This window comes from Camelina sativa, chromosome 18 (assembly GCF_000633955.1).
Source record: "Camelina sativa cultivar DH55 chromosome 18, Cs, whole genome shotgun sequence".
Taxonomy (NCBI): domain Eukaryota; kingdom Viridiplantae; phylum Streptophyta; class Magnoliopsida; order Brassicales; family Brassicaceae; genus Camelina; species Camelina sativa.
The window spans coordinates 5,057,324-5,077,360 of record NC_025702.1 but is presented as its reverse complement, the minus strand read 5'-3'; the positions used below and the strand labels follow the sequence as shown (position 1 = coordinate 5,077,360).

The following is a 20,037-nucleotide window of genomic DNA, read 5'->3' as shown; positions in this document are numbered from 1 at the left end:
CTAAGAGCATCTCCACGGGTATTCTCATAGGTACTTATGTATTTGGTCCCAAAACAATATTATAAAACCCAATTATGGATCCATGAAGCCGAGAATCATTGCTGTGGAAAGCAATTTCAGCAACGGTTTAAGAAGGCTATGTGGCGTCCTGTGGTAGGTGGGAGCGAAAATATAAACGGTTTTTTTATTTCTTTCCCATTTTTTCTCTCTTTCTTCCTGACTGTCTCTCTCTCTTCTCTCTCGCATGCGAACGGCGATTAAAGATGCGATTCATCCCGAATCGGAAAAATCAATGGATTCACGTCGAATCCTTTGATTTTACTGGCTTAAAATGGAGGATTGTTGGTCACCCGGAGGCGATGGCTTTCAGATCGGCGTAACCGTAAGAGTTGACGGTTCGGTTCTCACGGAAAACGACGGCGGAGGATTCTTCTGGTGGCCTACAGGGAACGACGAGGTCCACTGGCTAACGAGTCGGAGATTGAAGGTTCGTCTTCTCCTTTCCGATTTATTGCATGTATTTGGAATTAGTCTTCTCCTTTCTGATTTAGGGTTTCAGATTAATTGATTGATTGTTAGATTGGTAAATGTTTTCTTTCGATTTGACTTATTAGGCGTAGATTATGAGATTAGTTTGATGTTCAATTGATTTTGAGATTTGTTTGGTGGGTTATCGGGTTCAGGTTTTAATTGTCTGATAGTTTGATATTTGGTAAATGTTTTGAGATTTGTCTGATAGTTTGATGTTCAATTGTCTGATAGTTTTTTTAAGAATTAGTAGATTTTTATGTTATTGTTATCTTATGTTTGTCTGTTTTGTTATAGATTGTAGAGTGAACCCATGTGTTGTTCTTATTAGGAATAGAATGTTTTAGTTTTATGTTTTGTATAAGTAATTATGTGATTAATATTGACTCTTTTGCAATGTTTTTTGCGAGGTTATCATCAACTGTATATAGCGGTTAAATGGTGAAGATTGGTTTAGGTGAAGTGGAGACAACGGTTGGATTCTCTTACTTGAAAAGGTATGGTATTCTAGCTTTAATTTGTTGTTGTTAGGTTTTGTTTGAGTTTGTGTTTGGTTTGAATGTGTAGCTTATTTACATTCTTGAAGTGTTATGTTTGTCTTTGTGTTATAGAATGTGAGCTATGTATTTAGTAGTAGAGTTTGGTTCGGTGTGTTATTGTATTTGATGCTGAGAATGTTTGATGTTTTGTAAATATAATTGTGTGAAAGGTATGGTCTTATAGCTTACATAAGTGATGAACCGTGTGTTGTTTTCTTATTTGCTCAAGGGTTTAAAATTTTTCAAAAACCGTTTGTCAATCTCAAATTTCCTCATGGGTTGTTTTCTTGTTTGATCAAGTGTTTGAGTTCGATTTTGGGTTTTAAATTTCCTCAAGTGATGTTGTCTTATTTGATCAATTGTTTGAGTTTGAGTTTGTGTGTAAAATTTTCATAACAATGCATATGATTGTTTTTGATTTAAGTATTGACTTTAAACATCAACTTTTTGAAAACTTTTACCCATAGAGATTTACTGAAAAGGTGTTTCAACATGTTTACACATAGAGATATACTGGAAAGTATATCTCTTTTGTACTAAAACACTCATTAGTCTTTAGCTCAATAACCTAAAGTTTTAAACCTAAACTAACCTTGAGCTCAATATAACCCATAAATGTTAAACACTAACCCAAACTCTTAACATTTTCTCTTCAAACCCTTTTCGCAAAATAGCAACTTTCAGTAACACAAGCTATGGATCCTAAAAAGACTCCAGCGGTTCTGATAATCATATTCCTCCAAATTCCACCCAATCCTCTCAGTCTATTCAGTTTAGCAATCCATTCTCTTCTCAGCATGTCCACTTTAGCCCAAATTTCTCTTCTCAGCCTGTTAACTTTAGCCCTAGATTCTCTTCTCAGCCTATTAACTTAACCATGGGATCTGAGTCTGAAGACTGTATCGAGGTTACGGCGGATGAGAATGAAGAAGACGGAGGCAGAGGAAGTAGGAAGCGGTGGAGTCCGGAGGAGGATGTCAAACTCATAAGCGCCTGGTTAAACACCAGCAAAAATCCGATTTTCAGTAACGAACAACGGATAGACAGTTTATGGAAGAGGGTTGCAGAGTATTACAAAGCAAATGATGGATCAACTGCTTCTAACGCAAGAGGGGCTTCACAATGTAAAGCAAGGTGAAACAAGATAAACCACCAAGTTAACAAGTTTGTTGGGTGTTACGCACAACCGAGTGGAAGAAGGAAGAGTGGAGAATCTGAAGATGATGTGTTGAGCATGGCGTATGAGCTGTACAAGAATGACATTAAGAAGCCTTTCACTTTAGGACACTGCTGGAGGGAACTGAAGCCTAAGCTGCATGGAAACAGGAGCGGGTACGCGGAAGCGGAAGCGTTTGGAAGCGGAGAAGCAATTTGTTTTTAAAAATTAGGAAGCGGGTACGCATTAGAAGCGTTTAATATTATAATAGAAAATAATATATATATTATAATATATCTCCATTATTTAAATGATTAGATGCTGTTACAGAGCTATTTAGTGAACTACCAAAAACAATATTACTTAGGAATTTTGTTTAAGTCTTCACACAATAATTTATTAATTCCATATAGAGGATATATATATTCAGTTACAATAATGTTTCAAGAAATTGTCTAGGTCTGTTGGCAAGTTCTCATGTTTTAAAGCCATGATGGCATGGGTTTGAGCCCTATAGTTCCTCTTTTTGACATTTTTTTGGTTTTAGTTAATGAAGGGTAAAATGATAATTCTACTATCATCTTCATCCTAAGACCTGCGATTCTTTTGTAACCCTAGCCGCCGCCATTATTGTATTTTGCTTAGTTAGTTATGGTTTTAACTCATTTTACAGATAGATTTGTCGAATTTGTGGAAGATGTAACATAAAACATTATTTCTTTCACATGAAATTAAAAGGTCAAGTTTTCAATAACGTGATATGGTCGTTGACGCTTTCGATCTACAATAGTAACGCTTCTAACTCGGGATCGTCGCTTCCAACACATTTCCAAATGCCTCAATTCTAGAATCGCGATTCCAAGGCGATTCCGAGCGATTCCGGTTCTGATTCCGGAGCGAGAAACGCAAGGTCACGGGCGATTTCGTGCTTCGTAGACTGAAGCATGGTCAGAAATGTATCACTGAAGAATGTAGCCATAAGCGTACTAAGCTTGCTTCAGAAGGAGGATACTCAGCTAGTTCGACCAGTGATGGAGCTGTGATGAGGCCTCCAGGGGTTAAAGCTTCCAAGAGAAAAGGGAAGAAACCGAAAGTTAGTGGTGAAGTGGATGATGGTTTTGTGGGAAATTTAGAAAAGATCATTGCAATGAAGGATCAAACAAGCCGCTAAAGAGTGGCAGGGCAAAATGAGATTGCTAGACAGCTTGCTTAACAAGACTGAACTAACACCCGCAAAAGTCCTACTTAGGGACAAACTTGTTGATCAAATGTTGATAAGCATTTAGGTTTTGATTCTATTCATTTGTCATGTTGTCAATATTGTTTCTCTTGGTTGTTTTTATGCTTTGTGTTTAACTCTTGTTCTGATCATAAGTTTTGTTGTGTTTAACTCTACTTGTCTTCTTTTGTTTCAGGTTTTGGGTGCAAATGATGTAGATGTCTCGTTGGCACATGAAGGGAAACATGTTGGAAGTCAACCGAATGGTTTTTTTAACCCGTGAATGGGTGTTGTTTTTATTACCATTCACGGGTCTATCTTTCGTCTCGGCTATTGGTTTTTGCTAGGAGTATCACAACTTGTCCAACCCTTGATTGGGTTTTGAGTTGTTGTCTTTATGTATTGTAACCCGTGAATGGGTTTTGTTTGTTTGTAAAATTTATATAAGGTCTATATATTGAGCAATGTTATGTACAACTTCATTTGCTTGTTCATCCGCAACTTCTCATTTGTTTTCTACTTTTTTTTTTACTTCGAAACCCATTTTTTATTGCACATTATCCTTAAAACAAGAATCTAGCAATAGAGTATTGCTTGTTCATCCGCTTCTTCTTCTTCTGTTTTCAGTTATCATTGTTTCTTCTTATCATCTTCCCATTACCATTACCAAATCAACACACCCATTACCATTACCAAATCAACAAACCCATTACCATTACCAAATCAACAAACCCATTACCATTACCAAATAAACAAATTTCCATAATCCTTACAACAAAAAACCCAAACATCCCATAAGCCTCAAAACAAATCCAATTGTAAAATCATGTCTAATTGGAGTTCTGATCAAGAAGTTGATGAAATGGTAGAGGAGGAAGTTGATAGTATAGTAGAGGAGATTCAATACAACTACACTCAAAAGGAAGTACCACCAGCTCAAATATTTGGAAGAGTGCACATTAATAGAGACCGCGAAGAAGGCCACAATCGGTTATGGAATGATTATTTTGGTGAGAATCCGACTTACACTCCTGCCATGTTCCGCCATCGCTTTAGAATGAACAAACCATTGTTCGAACGCATTGTCAGTACTATTGAGAATGGAGTCCCCTACTTCAGACAAAGACGAGATGCTACTAGAAGGCTTGGTCTTTTTTCTGCACTTCAAAAATGTATGGCAGCTATCCGTATGATGGCATACGGATGTTCGGCATATGCGGTGGATGAATATTTACGATTGGCTGAAACAACCGCCCATAAATGCCTAGAAAAATTTGTAGACGAAGTTATATATCTTTTTGGAGACGAGTATCTCAGAAGACCTACAGCGGAAGACCTCCAACGATTACTAAATATTGGAGAACATCGCGGTTTCCCCAGAATGGTCAGGAGCATAGATTGTATGCATTGGGAGTGGAAGAATTGTCCCACAGCATGGAAATGACTATATTCACGTGGATCTGGAAAACCCTCAATCGTACTAGAGGCTGTGGCATCGCAAGATTTATGGATTTGGCACGCTTATTTTGGACCACCAGGTACGTTAAATGATATAAATGTTTTGGACTGGTCACCGGTGTTTGATGATATCCTAGAAGGACGAGCTCCAAGAGTTACATACGTTGTCAATGGACGGCAATAAAAAATGGCGTACTACCTCACTGACGGTATCTATCCGAAATGGGCAACTTTCATCTAATCAATTACACTACCACATGGCCGAAAAGCTAAACTCTTTGCTCAATGTCAAGAAGCATGCCAAAAAGATGTAGAGCGTGCATTTGGAGTCTTGCAAGATCGATTTGCAATCGTTAAGAATCTCACACGTTTTTGGGATAAAGGAAAAATAGGGAAAAGAATGAGAGCATGTATCATATTGAATAACATGATAGTGGAAGACGAACGACATGACTACAATTTCTAAAATCCATCAGAGTTCTATCATGGAGAAGGAAGCGGAACTTCGAATGTTGATTTATCATTTTCTTTAGATAAGCCAACAAATCTAACTAATTTGATGGACATTCGAAATGACATTCATGATATACAAATGCATGATCGTTTGAAAAAAGATTTGATTGAGCATATCAGACAAAAATTTGGTGCAACCCATCAATAAATCTTCTTCCGCATTTTGTATAATATGTTTAATATTTTTTATTTTAAATATATGTTTAATATTCCAAAATTTGTATAATTTTATTGTTTTCTTTTTTATGTAAAAATTATTATTTAAATGATTAAGCAACCTAAGTGAGTTTTTCTAGTGGATGGATAATTTTGTTTAACTTTTTAAGTGAGTTGCTTTAATTAGTTTAATATTAATTATATAATTAATTAAGATTTGAGCAACCCAAGTGGGTTATTTGAGTGGAGATGGTCTAATGGTTACAAAAAAAATTAAATATTTTTAATTTCATGAAAATCATCACTAAACTCATCTTTTTATATAATTAATTATTATCTATAGAAAATTTAAATTATAATTTGCTTAAATTATAATTTAATTAATTATTTGTTTGTATAATTAAAGGTGCAGAAAAATCATAACTGTTTTTGGAACATACAACATAGTTTGCTACCTAAATATATATACTACATGTTTTTAATTTATTTAAAGAAGAAAAGAGTTGCGAGTGGTAGAATGGTCTCTTCCAACTTCCAAAATTAATTTCTCAACGTAATTGCTTCGTTTGGTAGGAATTTCTTCGTTAAGCAATTAGAAACAGTTATATGTTGTAAACATATATTTTGGATTACCCAAATTGTGTGTTGACACAAACTCTAAAGAAATGAATACAAAACGTATTACGAACGCATAAAAGATTCACACGCATGGATACATATTGACTTGTGTAAGATAATCTCACTTAATAATAGTAAGTACACATGCATGAAACGCTAGTTTAATTTCGGTTATAGTATGAGTTAATGACACACAATTTCTTCTTTTTTTGACAATGGCACAAAGTTTTCTTGAAAATTATTTTAGAAAAATTTAACGTTTTACCAAGCCACGGGAAAAAATCATGAGCAGTGGTTGTAGAATGTTTCATAAAAACATGAAAACTAGTCAATAGAAAGTCAAATAGGAATCAATCGTAAATGAAAAATCAAATGTTGGCTCTATTATTATTTTTTTTTTGAACAAACGGGTGTTATCATTCATTAAAGAATTTAAAAAAAATAATACAAGATAGATATGATAGTTTAAAGAATACCATAAAAGAGGCTTCCAAAATTTTAAAACATCAAAGCAATAAAGATAGATAGGAACAATAAATATTAGGAGCTTGAGAACTATGTACCAAAGAATTGATAGCGTTTCTTGAACCTGTGAGAGCATATCTATGCATCCTCCATGAGCAGGTCAAGGGAAAAGAGAATAGTCATTGTCTTGAAATAAAGACTGAGTTGCCAAAGAATGGACAAAATTGATACTCTCGGAAGAGCTTTGCCAAAGGATCAAGTACGGTTGGTATTGTTCTGAAAACCGGCCATTACAATAGTGATTACGATTATGTGTTTGGGTGAGGGTAACTTGAAGAGGTTGCGGTAACCGCTACTTTTTGAGCTGAGGTCATAATTTCTTCTCTTTCATTTTGGAGGAGATATTATGACCTCTAATATCCGCCAAAATACCATTGAATTGTCATCCCAACTTTATCCAGCTTTCTTTATATGGCCCATTCATTTCTATAAATTGTATGTCAATTTGATACAATCCGACTAACCAACCAAAACGTAATATATAATGGGGTTGGTTTTCGGATCCCCTAAGATATGGTTGATTTCAAATTGATAAATATGCTAAAAACTAGATTATTGTATTTTTCGATAAAATAGTATGTATGGTCTAAAACAGATTAATATTTTTAAAATTGATAAAATGAGTTGAATATTTAGAAGGTAGTGTGAATGAAGAATGCCTATATTCTATTAAATTGATATTTTTTGCACAAAATTTGGTTTTCAAGTATTAGTGTAGATGAATAGCTGGTTTAGCTAAATTATTAGTGTTAATGAATATGTTGTAAAACTGTGCTCGGATCAAACTTTAGAATAACCACATACCATAAAAAAAATGAAGACGAAGAAGAATTAGATCGAATACATGAATTGAAAACTTTTTTTTTTTGTCAAACATGAATTGAAAACTTTTTTTGTCAAACATGAATTGAAAACTATGAATACAAAAAAATTAAGTACACACAATATTTATTCAGTTTAATAGAATTTACAAAACTATTCCCAATCAAAATTTTCATGGAATCTATTAAGTAAAAAAAAAATCAATAACAAGAATCTTTTTACCTCTTACCCAAAATTAAAAATGATACAAAAGTTTTTTTTTGGACAAAAAAATGATACAAAAGTATTAACTGAATTACATGAATGAATATGCACATGAATTTTTACTCTCACACTCACTTTGTGATATTTTATTCTCTTAATGGGTCTTCCAATATGCTAATCTCAGAATAAATTCCATTTTTATTAAGTCACTTTTTTGTTTTGTTTCTAATTTTTTATGCAACTTCCTTATCATTTAGCAATTTGTTTAATTAAATTCTCGTATTCTTAATTTCTTGTTATGTGGTTTTTGACTCCTTAAATTTTTATTATGTTACATTCATATTTTTCAGAAACATTTTTTTTTCTTCTTCTTTACTTACTATTAAAGAAATTTTATTGTATAAAACTTTGTTTTCAAGGTTAGTTATTAATATGATTACTACAAATGTTAAATCTATTAATAAGTGTTTGACACTTTTGGAAACTCCATAGTTTTTTATTTTTGGCAATCTCTACGTCATCAACATGGATCAAGATGTCTATGCGAATCTTCTAGAGCACTATGAATCATCTCCAATTCATTAAAATTCGCTATCGCAATCGCAAACGAACCACTTTCACCGCACCAATGTTAAAAACTTGTCAAAGACTTAAATTCCTCTCTTAAATTTTGGTTTCAAAATTGCCATCCATATGATTGTGATATATGTCGAGTCAATGGATTTGATTTCGACATATGCCAAAAAATTTAATATTTTTCCTTAACTAATTTATATTTACAAATATTAATTTATATGTGTACAATTTGGTTAAAAAGTAAAATTTGCTGATTAAATCTCAATAAATTTATGTGTGGGCTACGTACTGCTTTGAATTCAAATATAATCATCAATAGAATTTAGGTTTATTTTTAATATTCACATAGATACGCAGTTCTTTACCTAATAATTTATAATTTATTTGTAAATGTGTGCAGTGAACTATAAAATTCTGAAATATATTTCTGATAAAAAAATAAATTGTGTGCTGCAATTATGAGTATTTAAAAATGTATAATTGTTAATTTTGTAAATTCCCAATTTTTTTTGTCAAAAATAAATTCCCAATTAAATTTTTAATATATATTTAGGTTTCAATATATTTTCTAAATGTCTTCTTTTAAAATATTTTTCAATAGTTTTAAACTAGCTACATTCGCAGCTTCAAAATAAAAAGCATAGATGATAATGATATCACTGTTTATTATGGCAATTCATGAATTCTAAGATTGAAGTTGTCTGAACATAAATAAAATGAGGGATGGAGAAGAGTTGAAGGAAAAGTAAAATACTTTTTCGTCATAGTTAGTTGAAGTTGTGATTCATTCCTAAATATTACCTATATAAAGATCTAAAAAAATTGTCTATAACTTGAAGCTCTTATAGTAACAGTGTAACACATAAAACACAAAGCCAATGAAATTATTCTATTGACAAAACCAAAAAAGTCTATCCAATGTCGTAATCAAAATCTTAATTATACTAAGATAAACCCATGAAAACACAAAACATACATAAGAAAAATGAAGTCTGGTTACAATGACCCAAACATTTCATTCATATTTATTAGTTCAACAAACTTCTATTTCGGTTCACTTAATTTTCCAATCTATCTAAATCTTAATTACCTACGATTGATTAATCACTCTTCTTTACACACAAGTTCACACACTTCACATAGAATCTTCACACGGACATGTAAATCACATCAACTGTCTTCTTCATCCAAGTTGTTCACAAAAGAGGGCTAGTTTCGAAAATAAGAAGTCAAACAAAGAGTAAAAGAGTAACATCCCAATGTACGCTTTCAAAATTAAAAGCCCCCAATTGGGAAATAAAAGTCATCGCCGTCTCGTAGGTGTCATATCCTCTCTTTTTTTTTTGTCAAAGAGGTGTCATATCCTCTCTATAAACATTAAAAGCTTCGTTGGGGTAGTTGCATCTTCCCTCTCTACATATAACTTTTTTTCTCCAGTTTTTTTTCTTTTTTCAAGAAATGTTCTCATTTTACCTTTAATGTTAAATTATGTAAATCGTATAGAAAGCGTTCTTAATATATGTAGAAGAGAGTCTACAGACTGAGATTTTAATGAGTCACACTTGTAATTTGTGAATTACTATTTGTGTGGCTGGCACATGTATAATTATGATACCCAAAAAAATGTATAAATAATTACTTCACAGTTTAATTCTAAAGTACCAATTGTACCATAAGTTTTTTTTTTTTAAACTATTATAAATTATAACATGTAATGATTTATGGTTTATAAAATTCTGGTCCTATTCTAAATCATTTCTATATATATATTTTTTTATGGTGAAAAATATGTGTCTATATTAGCATGTACTAGTTTGAACTTTGAACAAAATAATTTGCTGGATTATATTCTTTTGTCTATTTCTAAAAAAAACATTATTTTTTTCCTTAAATATTTCCCATTTCCCCTAACCAAATTGAATAGCCAAGTCTCTATTTCTCTCTCTTTCTCTCTCACTCAAAATTTTCTATTAAATTCTCAAACTTCCTCCAACTTTTTAGGCCATTCTCTTCTCCCATCTCCCTCTTTCTTTCTCTCTCTCTCTCTCTCTCTAACCTTCTCTCAAACAAATCGTACACTTGACACTTCTCTTCTCATACTCACGATGACCCATAACCAAGACCAACCTCACCGGCCAGTCCCGGTCCATGTCACAAACGCCGATCCAAATCCTAACCCAAACAACCTCCCAAACTTCCTCCTATCCGTTCGTCTCAAATACGTAAAACTCGGTTACCATTACCTAATCTCCAACGCTCTCTACATTCTCCTCCTCCCTCTCCTCGCCGCAACGATCGCCAACATCTCTTCTTTCACCTTAGATGACCTCTCTATCCTATACAACACACTCCGTTTCCATTTCCTCTCCGCCACACTCGCCATCGCGCTCTTGATCTCTCTCTCCACAGCCTACTTCACCACGCGTCCTCGCCGTGTCTTCCTCCTTGACTTCTCATGCTACAAACCAGACCCTTCGCTGATCTGCACTCGTGAAACGTTCATGGACAGATCTCAACGTGTGGGGATCTTTACAGAAGACAACCTCGCTTTCCAACAAAAGATCCTCGAAAGATCCGGTCTAGGTCAGAAAACTTACTTCCCTGAAGCTCTTCTACGTGTTCCTCCTAATCCTTGTATGGAAGAAGCGAGGAAAGAGGCCGAGACGGTTATGTTCGGAGCTATCGATGCGGTTCTTGAAAAAACCGGTGTGAAACCTAAAGATATTGGAATACTTGTGGTGAATTGTAGTTTGTTCAATCCGACTCCGTCACTTTCGGCTATGATTGTGAATAAGTATAAGCTTAGAGGCAACATTTTAAGCTACAATCTCGGTGGAATGGGTTGTAGTGCTGGACTCATCTCCATTGATCTCGCTAAACAGATGCTCCAGGTAAATATCATTATTCATTTCTTTATATTCTGTTTTAGTTATCCGGTTTGGCTTGATCCGGTTTGATTTTTCTTGGCTGTTATGAGTCGTAAAGGATAAAAAATCTTATTTGACTTTTTCTTATTTGGAAAGTTGAAAAAGCTAATGACAGCTCATGATTCTTTAGAAATTATTAGGAACATTAAGCAATTAATACAAATTACCAGCTATAATTTTCTGTTCAAACTTTAATTTATTTGGGGTTATTAATAAGCATTTAATACACTTACCAGATAGATTTTTTTTTAGATTGACTTCGCTTTCGTGCTATAATATTTGTGTGACTAAATTTAATTATAACTTTTATCACTGGTTTTGGTTTTTGGTTGCCGACTTATATGGGTTGATGTGGATGCAACTTTTTATGTTATGTTATTAGTTGTATGGAAGCATAAAGGTCCAAATTATACATGTAATAGTCACGTGTATATGAGAATTCTGACATTGACAGGCACTTGGGTCTTTGGGTTGGTGGTAGTTGTGAAAATGAAAAAACCATTATGTTGTGTTAGATGACCAGCGTTTTATTTTATATTTATAAATTATAATAGTATTAAAGTGTCTTATTTCTTTTCTCCAATGTGACCGTGCAACAACAAAAAAAAAGAAAGTGTTCATATATTGAAAACACAACTGTGGATGCATTAGGAATTGTTGCATAATTACAAATCACTTTTACAAACATATTTAAATGGTTGATCTAAGAAGTAAACGTGGTGGCACGTGCTTGCGAGATTCTTAAATCCATAAGCTGGTTGGCAAATTGAACCAAAGGTCTTAAATGTTTGGCTACTTGCATAGAATTTAACGTACACATGCGACAAATGCACACACATACGTTTGCATATAAGTACAGGTTTGTGTTTAATGTGTCCACCGTTGTCTATCCACATATAGAATCCCAAAACCCCACATGAATCATAATCATAACATTTTTCTTAATTTTTATAACCAATCCATGGGACTGAATTTATAAACATTTTTTTTATAGATACAGTATTTTCTTTATGATATATATAATTTTTTAGAGTTTTAATTTTTCTTGTCGATATATGATATACATGTTTTTCTGAGTTTGAGAATAATAAATTTGTGACAATTATGCAGGTGCAACCAAACTCATACGCGCTAGTAGTGAGCACAGAGAACATAACTCAAAACTGGTACTTAGGCAACGACCGATCAATGCTTCTATCTAACTGTATCTTCCGTATGGGCGGAGCTGCTGTACTTCTCTCGAACCGCTCCTCCGATCGTAGCCGTTCTAAATATCAGCTCATCCACACCGTTCGTACCCACAAAGGAGCTGACGACAACGCGTTCGGCTGCGTTTACCAACGAGAAGACAACAACGCAGAAGAAACTGGCAAAGTCGGAGTCTCGCTCTCTAAAAACCTAATGGCAATAGCCGGAGAAGCTCTCAAGACAAACATCACAACTCTCGGACCACTAGTCCTACCAATGTCCGAACAGCTTCTCTTTTTCGCGACCCTTGTTGCCCGAAAAGTCTTCAAAGTCAAGAAAATAAAGCCTTACATTCCCGACTTCAAGCTAGCTTTCGAGCATTTCTGCATCCACGCTGGAGGTAGAGCCGTGCTTGACGAGATCGAGAAGAACTTGGATTTATCCGAATGGCACATGGAGCCATCGAGGATGACGTTGAACCGCTTTGGAAACACTTCGAGTAGCTCACTTTGGTATGAGCTTGCGTATAGTGAAGCTAAAGGAAGGATTAAGAGAGGAGATAGGACTTGGCAGATCGCTTTCGGATCAGGCTTCAAGTGTAACAGTGCGGTTTGGAAAGCTTTGAAAACGATTGATCCGATGGACGAGAAAACGAATCCATGGATTGATGAGATTGATGACTTCCCCGTTCAAGTTCCTAGGATCACTCCCATTACATCATCGTAGTGAATTTTAAAATTCCCTTGGAGAATTAATTTGTTATGGTTTATTTTTAATGTAACTTGTGTGATGTGATATTTTTTTATTATCTTAATATATATAGTTTGCCATATCTTAATAATATATATGATTTGTTTATTAATTTATTTTATTGTAACTTGTGTAATGTGATATGTAATTTAATTTAACGTATGGTTATAGAAAAAGAAAAGAAAATTTCATTCGACTCATTGTCTCGTAACGTAACATGATCAAAACACTTGCAAATTACTACTATAACACATTTTTTTTTCTTATTTTCTGAAAAAAAATAAAGTTATAATAGTAGTAGAACTTGTGACGTGTTTTGATTTGTCACGACACAATGACACGTATTTGGAGTTTGGTGCCACGTGTCAATGTTCTTGAACCTGTTTAAATTGTATCTCTCTTATCTGTAAGAGTTGAGAGAGATGGATAAGGCGAGAGTTATGTCTTTGGTCTCTGCAAATCTTGTGAGAGGCAGTTTCATTTTAGGTTCATCCAGGTTTAAGCCATGGTCTACACGGCTAATGACCGCGGCGAAATCGGTTTCGTGTACTTCTAAGCCGGTTAGGGGGTTAACCAACTATAGTACGGGGGTTCATTTTGTTAGCCAAACCGGTCCACCGGAGATTCAATTTCCCGGTTCGGAGGAAGAGGTACCTTCACGGCCGAGTAGAGGACCAGAGTTGGCTCCATTAGAAGTCCCGGAGCTTCCTAATATACCGGAGATCAAACCGTCGGAAACTCCACCGGAAGTTACTACGGTTCCAAGTGATCCACCACCGCTTGGACCGCCGCAGACACCCGGCCCCGAGTTTCCGGTTCCACCGTCTTCATCTCCACCGATGCCAGATACTCCAAACCCTCCGACGCCAGAATCACCACCTGATGTGCCTCCAAATTGGGAACCGCCTCGTCCACCGGAGATTCAACCGCCAGGAATCGACCCACCTCCGCCTCTAGGACCAACCATCATGTAGCTCTTATATGTTTCTGTCTAAATTAGTTTTGTTTGCTTACAGTTTATGTTTCCAGGGTTGATCACAGTACACAATATGTTTTTCATTTATAACACAATAATAAGCAAATATGGTACAAAGCAATGCGACTTGATGACAAGTTTGACAACAGAGACGCAAAGAACACACAGATGTTACATTGGTTTTATTGCAAGCTTTTTGTTACATAGCTTGGTTACTAACAAAGAGGCAATGTGAGACTTGTGGGACACGGGAACTTTGATATTCAAGCAGAAACAACAGCTTCTGAAACCCTTCCATTACCAGACTCTGCGCTGAGACTGTCATAGTAATCAACCAACACCTTCCAACCAGAAGGGCACATGAAACCGTCTGGTGGGTTCTCTTTCTTCTTCGCCAAGCCACGCATCTACAAAACAAATCAGTCACTAAACTAAGAATCTTGGATTTGTAAATCTGATTTACTACCAAAGTTGGGTTTTACCTTGGTTCCTGATATGAAGAGGAAGTCTTGAGACCTAGAAGGATCAAAGAAGGTCATTTTTCCCTGAGTTGTATCATATGCAGCGACCTATACATGCCAACAAACCAATATTAATCAGACCTAACCTTGAAGAAAGTTCAGATTTAGAGGAAGTGGCAAGGATTGATCTTAACCTTAAAAGGAAGAATGTTGAGGCGTTCAAGTCCTGGAGCCATACTGAGCACTTTCTTCCCGTGATCAGCATCATAAAGATCCCTCTTCTCCATTGGATGGCCCATACCGGCTGGATCACGACCAACAATGTAGAAGTTCGCTCCAGCGTTGATCCTAGCTTTGGCGTGCCACTGAACCTCGGTCGGGCCAGCGTAGTGCATTGGAGATGGGAAGATGGACACTACAGTAGTCTCTGGATCAAGAACACCATCCTCCAGCACCTACACGTTCAAAGCAAGAAACAACAATATAACATTTTCACTCCATATGCAACACAAAATCTGAATATATTGTCATAGAAGGAGCTAATTGCTCTGTTTCGTATGTATTCAAATAGAGTTTCTTGGAACATAAGGAAGCGACAGTTAGGGTTTAATATACCTTCTCGTGTTGCCTCATACGCCAACTAAGAGGTACATCATCAGCCTTAGTGAATCCACCAAGTGGATTCAGCAACAAGACAGGGTTTTTGTAACCCATCTCAAGAAGCCTTCTACGAGTATCAGTCATAAGAAGCGCATGACCATTATGGACCGGGTTCCTTAGCTGGAACGCGAAAACCGCGTCCGCACCACGCCTTGTAAACTCCTCTCGCAGCTGAGATGGGGATAGCCGAAACCTGTCTAAACCGTCGTTGTACTTGATCGGTTCAAGAACTTGTAAATCACCTCCGATCAACCAGTTTCCAGCTTTTGTGATTGCTTCTTCTGCATAAGGAAGTCCACGAGCCGTGGTTCCCCATGTTCTCGCGATTCTTTCTTCTTTCGGATGCTTGTAAATCTCAATACTGACTCAAACCAATCAATCAGAATGATAAGTTTCTAATCAAGATTCAACTCCTACCTAGATTTGAATTGCTGACTAATCAAGATTCAAATAATTAGACTTACTCGGTGAGTATCGCGATAGGGTTACCAACGGAGTCAACGAGCGTGACACGGTTGGAATCGCCGATGCGAAACTTCTGATCGTCATCGATGGCGAGGACGATCGGAACCGACATGTTGACGACGGAGCCGTCTTCAACCCGGATCGAGTTAAAATGAAGTGTTTGGAGGAACTCTGACTGTCTCATGAAACCTTTGAGGGGACTAGCCCAGCCTTCGCTTAGCACATGTACCCACTCAAGATCCACACGGCTCAGCTTGATCCTTACGGGAACCGTCTCAGCCTCGCGTTTCATCGCGCGCCGACTTGATTCTTCCACGACTAGGTCCATGAGTTTTCCCCCGTCCGGCTCGATAAGCGCCGATTTCACGGCGACCAGACCGCGGCGGGAAGCTCGACGGCGGTTGAATGATACGACGGAGACGGATCCAGGAGCATAGCGTGTGACGTGATGGTTTTGGATTGGTGAAGAACGAAAAGGTGAGTATGAGAAGACGATGGCTGCTGCTGAAGAAGCCATTGAAGGCATATTAGTTTAGCTTTGTGTTGTTGGCTCTCTTAATTTTAAGAGAACATTGGTTAATTGTAATTAAGACACAATTAGTGGATTTGTTATTATTTATGAATATATAAAATTGTCGTTAGTGGATAATGAATGGACATACCGTTCTAATTGATGTGTCAATTAGCACCTAATTCAATTATTTGATTAGTCTATGGTAAAAGACAACAATCTAACAACTGTGGTCTTTTATTTTGTTTAATATTCTATGTAGAGACAAGATTTGTTGTGAAAATATTTACAGGAAATGAGATATTTTGTCTCAGCTACACTAGTATAATAATTTTTGTAATAGTTTTTGGGATACACGTATCGAGTAATTGGAGGATTAACATGTTTTTTTTCAATACAAAACAAGTTGTTGTAGTTTACTAGTTTTGGTCTTCTGAATTTCATATGACTTGTCTATTAGAAATAAAGAACATTGTGGTAGAATGGGTTAATTAATAGTACTAATCCCCGGAGATTTATTGACACGGTGGTCTTTCATAAGTTCCCGGGTCTTCTCCACGTCAGTCCAACGGTCAACTCCGGCGTAAATATTCGATAAAAGCACGAAATTTCCACTATTTTCGAGTTCTAACCCCAACAAACGCTTTAGCGTAGATTCACCCCTCTCTAAGTCACCGTGTATTTGAGCTGACCCTAGAAACGATCTCCACAACGTCGCATTAGGCTTCATAGGCATCTTCTTGATGCATTCTTCCGCTTCTTCCAACCTCCCCGATCGTCCCAGTAGATCAACTAAACATCCGTAATGCTCAACCTTAGGCTCGATCCCGTAAACCTCTTTCATGGAATTAAATGTTTCAAGACCTTCGTCAACTAGACCCGAGTGCGAACACGCGGATATCGTCACCACGAATGTTGCTTCATCCGGGATTAATCCTTTGGAGATCAAGCTCTTGTACAATTCTATAGCTTCTTGACCAAACCCGTGAACTGCTAAACCCCGAATCATAGCATTGTAACAGGATGTATCTCTCTCACGCATTTCGTCGAACACTTGGCGTGCGAGATTCAAACATCCACATTTTGAGTACAGATCGATAAGAGAAGTACCCACGAACTGGTTTAGAGTCAGATTGTTCTTCAAGAGATAAACATGAGCCCAAAGACCTCCCCAGAACTCACCTAGACTCGCACAAGATTTGATTAAAGCTACTAGAGAAACCTCGTTAGGTCTCACTTGCATTCTCACAAACAACCTCAAAACCTCATCATCACTCTCACTACTATCAGAATTAGCGTACGCAGCAAGAAGAGTGTTCCAAGTAGCCAAATCAGGTTCTCTAATCCGCTCAAACAGAGACCTAGCTTCTCTTAATCTACCACAATTAGCATAAAACCCAACCAAAGCAGCTTGCACAAACCGATCATGATTCATTGGTTCAAGAAATTTCAACACATGGGCATGAAGAGCCCTCCCATGGCGATGCCATTTCGGGTCAAAGCCAGAAACTTTGAACAGAGAAGGGTAAGTGAACTCGTTGGGTCTGACAAGGTTTGATCTTGAGCTCGAAACCTGATTGTACAGAGCAAACGCGAGATGGGTTTGGGTGGAATTGTGATTTGAGACGATGGAGGAGATGAGAGTGTTGTAGAGGAAGACGGAAGGGTTTTGGATTTGGCGTAAGATAGAGAGTGCGTAGGTTAAGCAGACGGTGAAGGATAAGTGAAGGAGCTTACTTAAAGGGTAAGTGTGGTGAGACAGACCGGTTGTGATGATTTGGCCATGTATTTGTTTGAGGTTTTGTAAGGATTTGCATTTTGAGATTAGGTTTAAGCATCGATGGTTGTTGCTTGTGCTTGGAGATGTCATAAGCAGAAAAGCTAAATAATGAGTTTGTTTCTCAAATTTGTTTAATTGAGAAGAAGATTAAATGAGTTTCATGTTTGAACTTTGCAGGGCCCAATCGGGGTACTTATGAAGCCCTTCTAGATTTCATATGGGTACGGCCCATCTGTCTTTGGTGGTTATTGTATATCCAATGATTTGGTATTTTGATTTAAAAGTTTTAATAATAGTCAATGTGCAGTTTTCTTGTTCCTACTTATTATAAGATTCTTTATTTTTTTAGGGTATCATTTTTTTTATAAAGAAGTACAATTTTAAACAAATTTCATGTTTTATTCATATTATTATTGTGGACTAATCAGAGAAATAAAATTGTAATTTTTGTGTTTTTATTTAATGATATCATATAGTATAATATAATTTTTATAATTTTTTAAAGTAAATAAAAATACTTTAAACGATATGTTTGTAAAACAGAGAGGGTATATATTTTTTTTTTAATGTTGGTGTTATTGTATGTAAGTGTTGAACAAAATTGAGGTGACAAATTGGTTTTATTTTAGTTCGGTTATATAATAGTTTGATTTGAAGGTTTTGATTCAGGTCGACAAGAAATCTATATGCATTGTGATTTGTGTAGTTTTTTAGGTTTGGTTGGGTATGTTTTTTTTATTTTGGTTTGATTTGGATAACTTCAATTTGAGAAAAGCAAGTAAAGGTCTCTTTGGAACACATCAAAGTTGTCCCTACAACAAGACAATCCCACCTTTTTTATCTACAATAAAATAAGAAATATATATATATAAAATAAAACATGCATTATAATACCACCTTTTTATCTTGGTTCTATTCTTTTTATAACAATAATTTCTATGCAGATGTGTGACTGATAAATTCTTTTTGAACGCCTTTAGTGAAAATGATGCATCAAATCTTCTTCACTATCTCCACACATGACCCAATTAGAAAGAAAAAAAAAAAAACAATCAATGAGAAAATTCACCATCGCTTATCTCCAAAATCTCTGTTCATGTATCCTATAATTATTTGCTTAAGAAAAGCACTTTTATATGAAAAAAAAACTTAGCTAAGTTATATTTGTTGTTATTTGGTATTTACATCATAATCTATACTTTCTTGACATTTCAAGATCAAATTAGGAGAATAATAGGATTATGTATAAAAAAACACTAAACAAGTCGTATCTTATCTTTTATAAACCATCTCATGTACTAGTAGTAATGCAAGAAGTGTTTGCTCAAAGACAACTATACGACAAAGCCTGGATTTATTCGCACCATTTAATAAATGATTTATATTTTCCAAATTTTTAGCAACTTTCAATATTTTTTTACTTTAAATAGTGTTTTATTGATTTATTCAGTCTTTTTATATAACTTGTTTAAAATTTTGGGAACAGAAGTGCACTTTGGGGTGCTTTTCACAAATAAAAGGGCCAAATAAAAGTAAAAATAGGACTAAGATCAGAGATGATAAAAAGACAGAGACTGTGTAAAGTAACTTGTATTAAAATTACTTTTCAATATTTTGGGGTTCTCTCATCTCTTTGCTTTTCAATATTCTCACAATAAAAAATAAAAATTAGTTTGATTCCAAACTATGCATGTTTCTAGAATTACTATATAGTTGGCGACAATAAATAAACAATGAAAAGCAAATTTTGCTAACAATAAACTAAAAAAAATGTTCTTACGAATTTCAAAAAATAATATACAATAAAGTAGACTGGTAATAAACACAATATTTACCTTTTATATTTTGTTTAATCTATAAAAGCAAAAGCTAAAGGGGGAAGCTGAGTGACACAAAAGCTATAGTGGCAGATTTGCAGATTATACACCGTTTTAGGCCAACTCTGACATCGTTTTAATATTTTTAACTCTTCACATTAACTTTTTTACCTCCTCCTTTTTTTTTT

General features: G+C 35.5%; 5 protein-coding genes and 1 long non-coding RNA gene across 6 annotated transcripts; 4 read left to right on the top strand and 2 right to left on the bottom strand.

Moving 5' to 3' along the window:
• On the top strand, positions 235-3,924 carry LOC109130408. The gene is made up of 2 exons (XR_002036374.1): positions 235-1,025; positions 3,639-3,924. It is a non-coding gene; the product is annotated as an uncharacterized LOC109130408 (long non-coding RNA).
• LOC104763146 lies at positions 4,269-4,886 on the top strand. The gene has a single exon (XM_019240037.1). The coding sequence runs from the start codon at positions 4,269-4,271 to the stop codon at positions 4,884-4,886; it is 618 nt and encodes a 205-aa protein (XP_019095582.1).
• On the top strand, positions 10,301-13,261 carry LOC104760582 (3-ketoacyl-CoA synthase 20-like). Its single transcript, XM_010483527.2, has 2 exons — positions 10,301-11,205; positions 12,352-13,261. Exons 1-2 carry the CDS (start codon positions 10,420-10,422, stop codon positions 13,153-13,155), a joined length of 1,590 nt encoding a protein of 529 aa, XP_010481829.1. The 5' UTR covers positions 10,301-10,419; the 3' UTR covers positions 13,156-13,261.
• Positions 13,590-14,276, top strand: LOC104760579 (vegetative cell wall protein gp1). Its single transcript, XM_010483525.2, has one exon. It carries the CDS (start codon positions 13,602-13,604, stop codon positions 14,151-14,153), a length of 552 nt encoding a protein of 183 aa, XP_010481827.1. The 5' UTR covers positions 13,590-13,601; the 3' UTR covers positions 14,154-14,276.
• LOC104760581 (ATP sulfurylase 4, chloroplastic) lies at positions 14,219-16,336 on the bottom strand. Its single transcript, XM_010483526.2, has 5 exons — positions 15,741-16,336; positions 15,232-15,637; positions 14,811-15,071; positions 14,638-14,724; positions 14,219-14,562 (listed from the first exon to the last, which is right to left on the bottom strand). The coding sequence occupies exons 1-5, from the start codon at positions 16,265-16,267 to the stop codon at positions 14,419-14,421; spliced, it is 1,425 nt and encodes a 474-aa protein (XP_010481828.1). The 5' UTR covers positions 16,268-16,336; the 3' UTR covers positions 14,219-14,418.
• LOC104760578 (pentatricopeptide repeat-containing protein At5g43790-like) lies at positions 16,618-18,129 on the bottom strand. The gene has a single exon (XM_010483524.2). It carries the CDS (start codon positions 18,120-18,122, stop codon positions 16,740-16,742), a length of 1,383 nt encoding a protein of 460 aa, XP_010481826.1. The 5' UTR covers positions 18,123-18,129; the 3' UTR covers positions 16,618-16,739.

What these genes read in the sequence shown, in the direction of transcription:
- LOC104760581 (XM_010483526.2), bottom strand. Translation starts at nt 16,267, where the DNA reads ATGCCTTCAATGGCTTCTTCAGCAGCAGCCATCGTCTTCTCATACTCA. An exon ending in GTATGAGGCAACACGAGAAG is followed by an intron (nt 15,072 to 15,231) that starts GTATATTAAACC and finishes TTGAACGTGTAG; the next exon opens with GTGCTGGAGGATGGTGTTCT. An exon ending in TCTTCATATCAGGAACCAAG is followed by an intron (nt 14,563 to 14,637) that starts GTAAAACCCAAC and finishes TTTGTTTTGTAG; the next exon opens with ATGCGTGGCTTGGCGAAGAA.
- LOC104760579 (XM_010483525.2), top strand. Translation starts at nt 13,602, where the DNA reads ATGGATAAGGCGAGAGTTATGTCTTTGGTCTCTGCAAATCTTGTGAGA.
- LOC104760582 (XM_010483527.2), top strand. Translation starts at nt 10,420, where the DNA reads ATGACCCATAACCAAGACCAACCTCACCGGCCAGTCCCGGTCCATGTC. An exon ending in TCGCTAAACAGATGCTCCAG is followed by an intron (nt 11,206 to 12,351) that starts GTAAATATCATT and finishes ACAATTATGCAG; the next exon opens with GTGCAACCAAACTCATACGC.
- LOC104763146 (XM_019240037.1), top strand. Translation starts at nt 4,269, where the DNA reads ATGTCTAATTGGAGTTCTGATCAAGAAGTTGATGAAATGGTAGAGGAG.
- LOC104760578 (XM_010483524.2), bottom strand. Translation starts at nt 18,122, where the DNA reads ATGACATCTCCAAGCACAAGCAACAACCATCGATGCTTAAACCTAATC.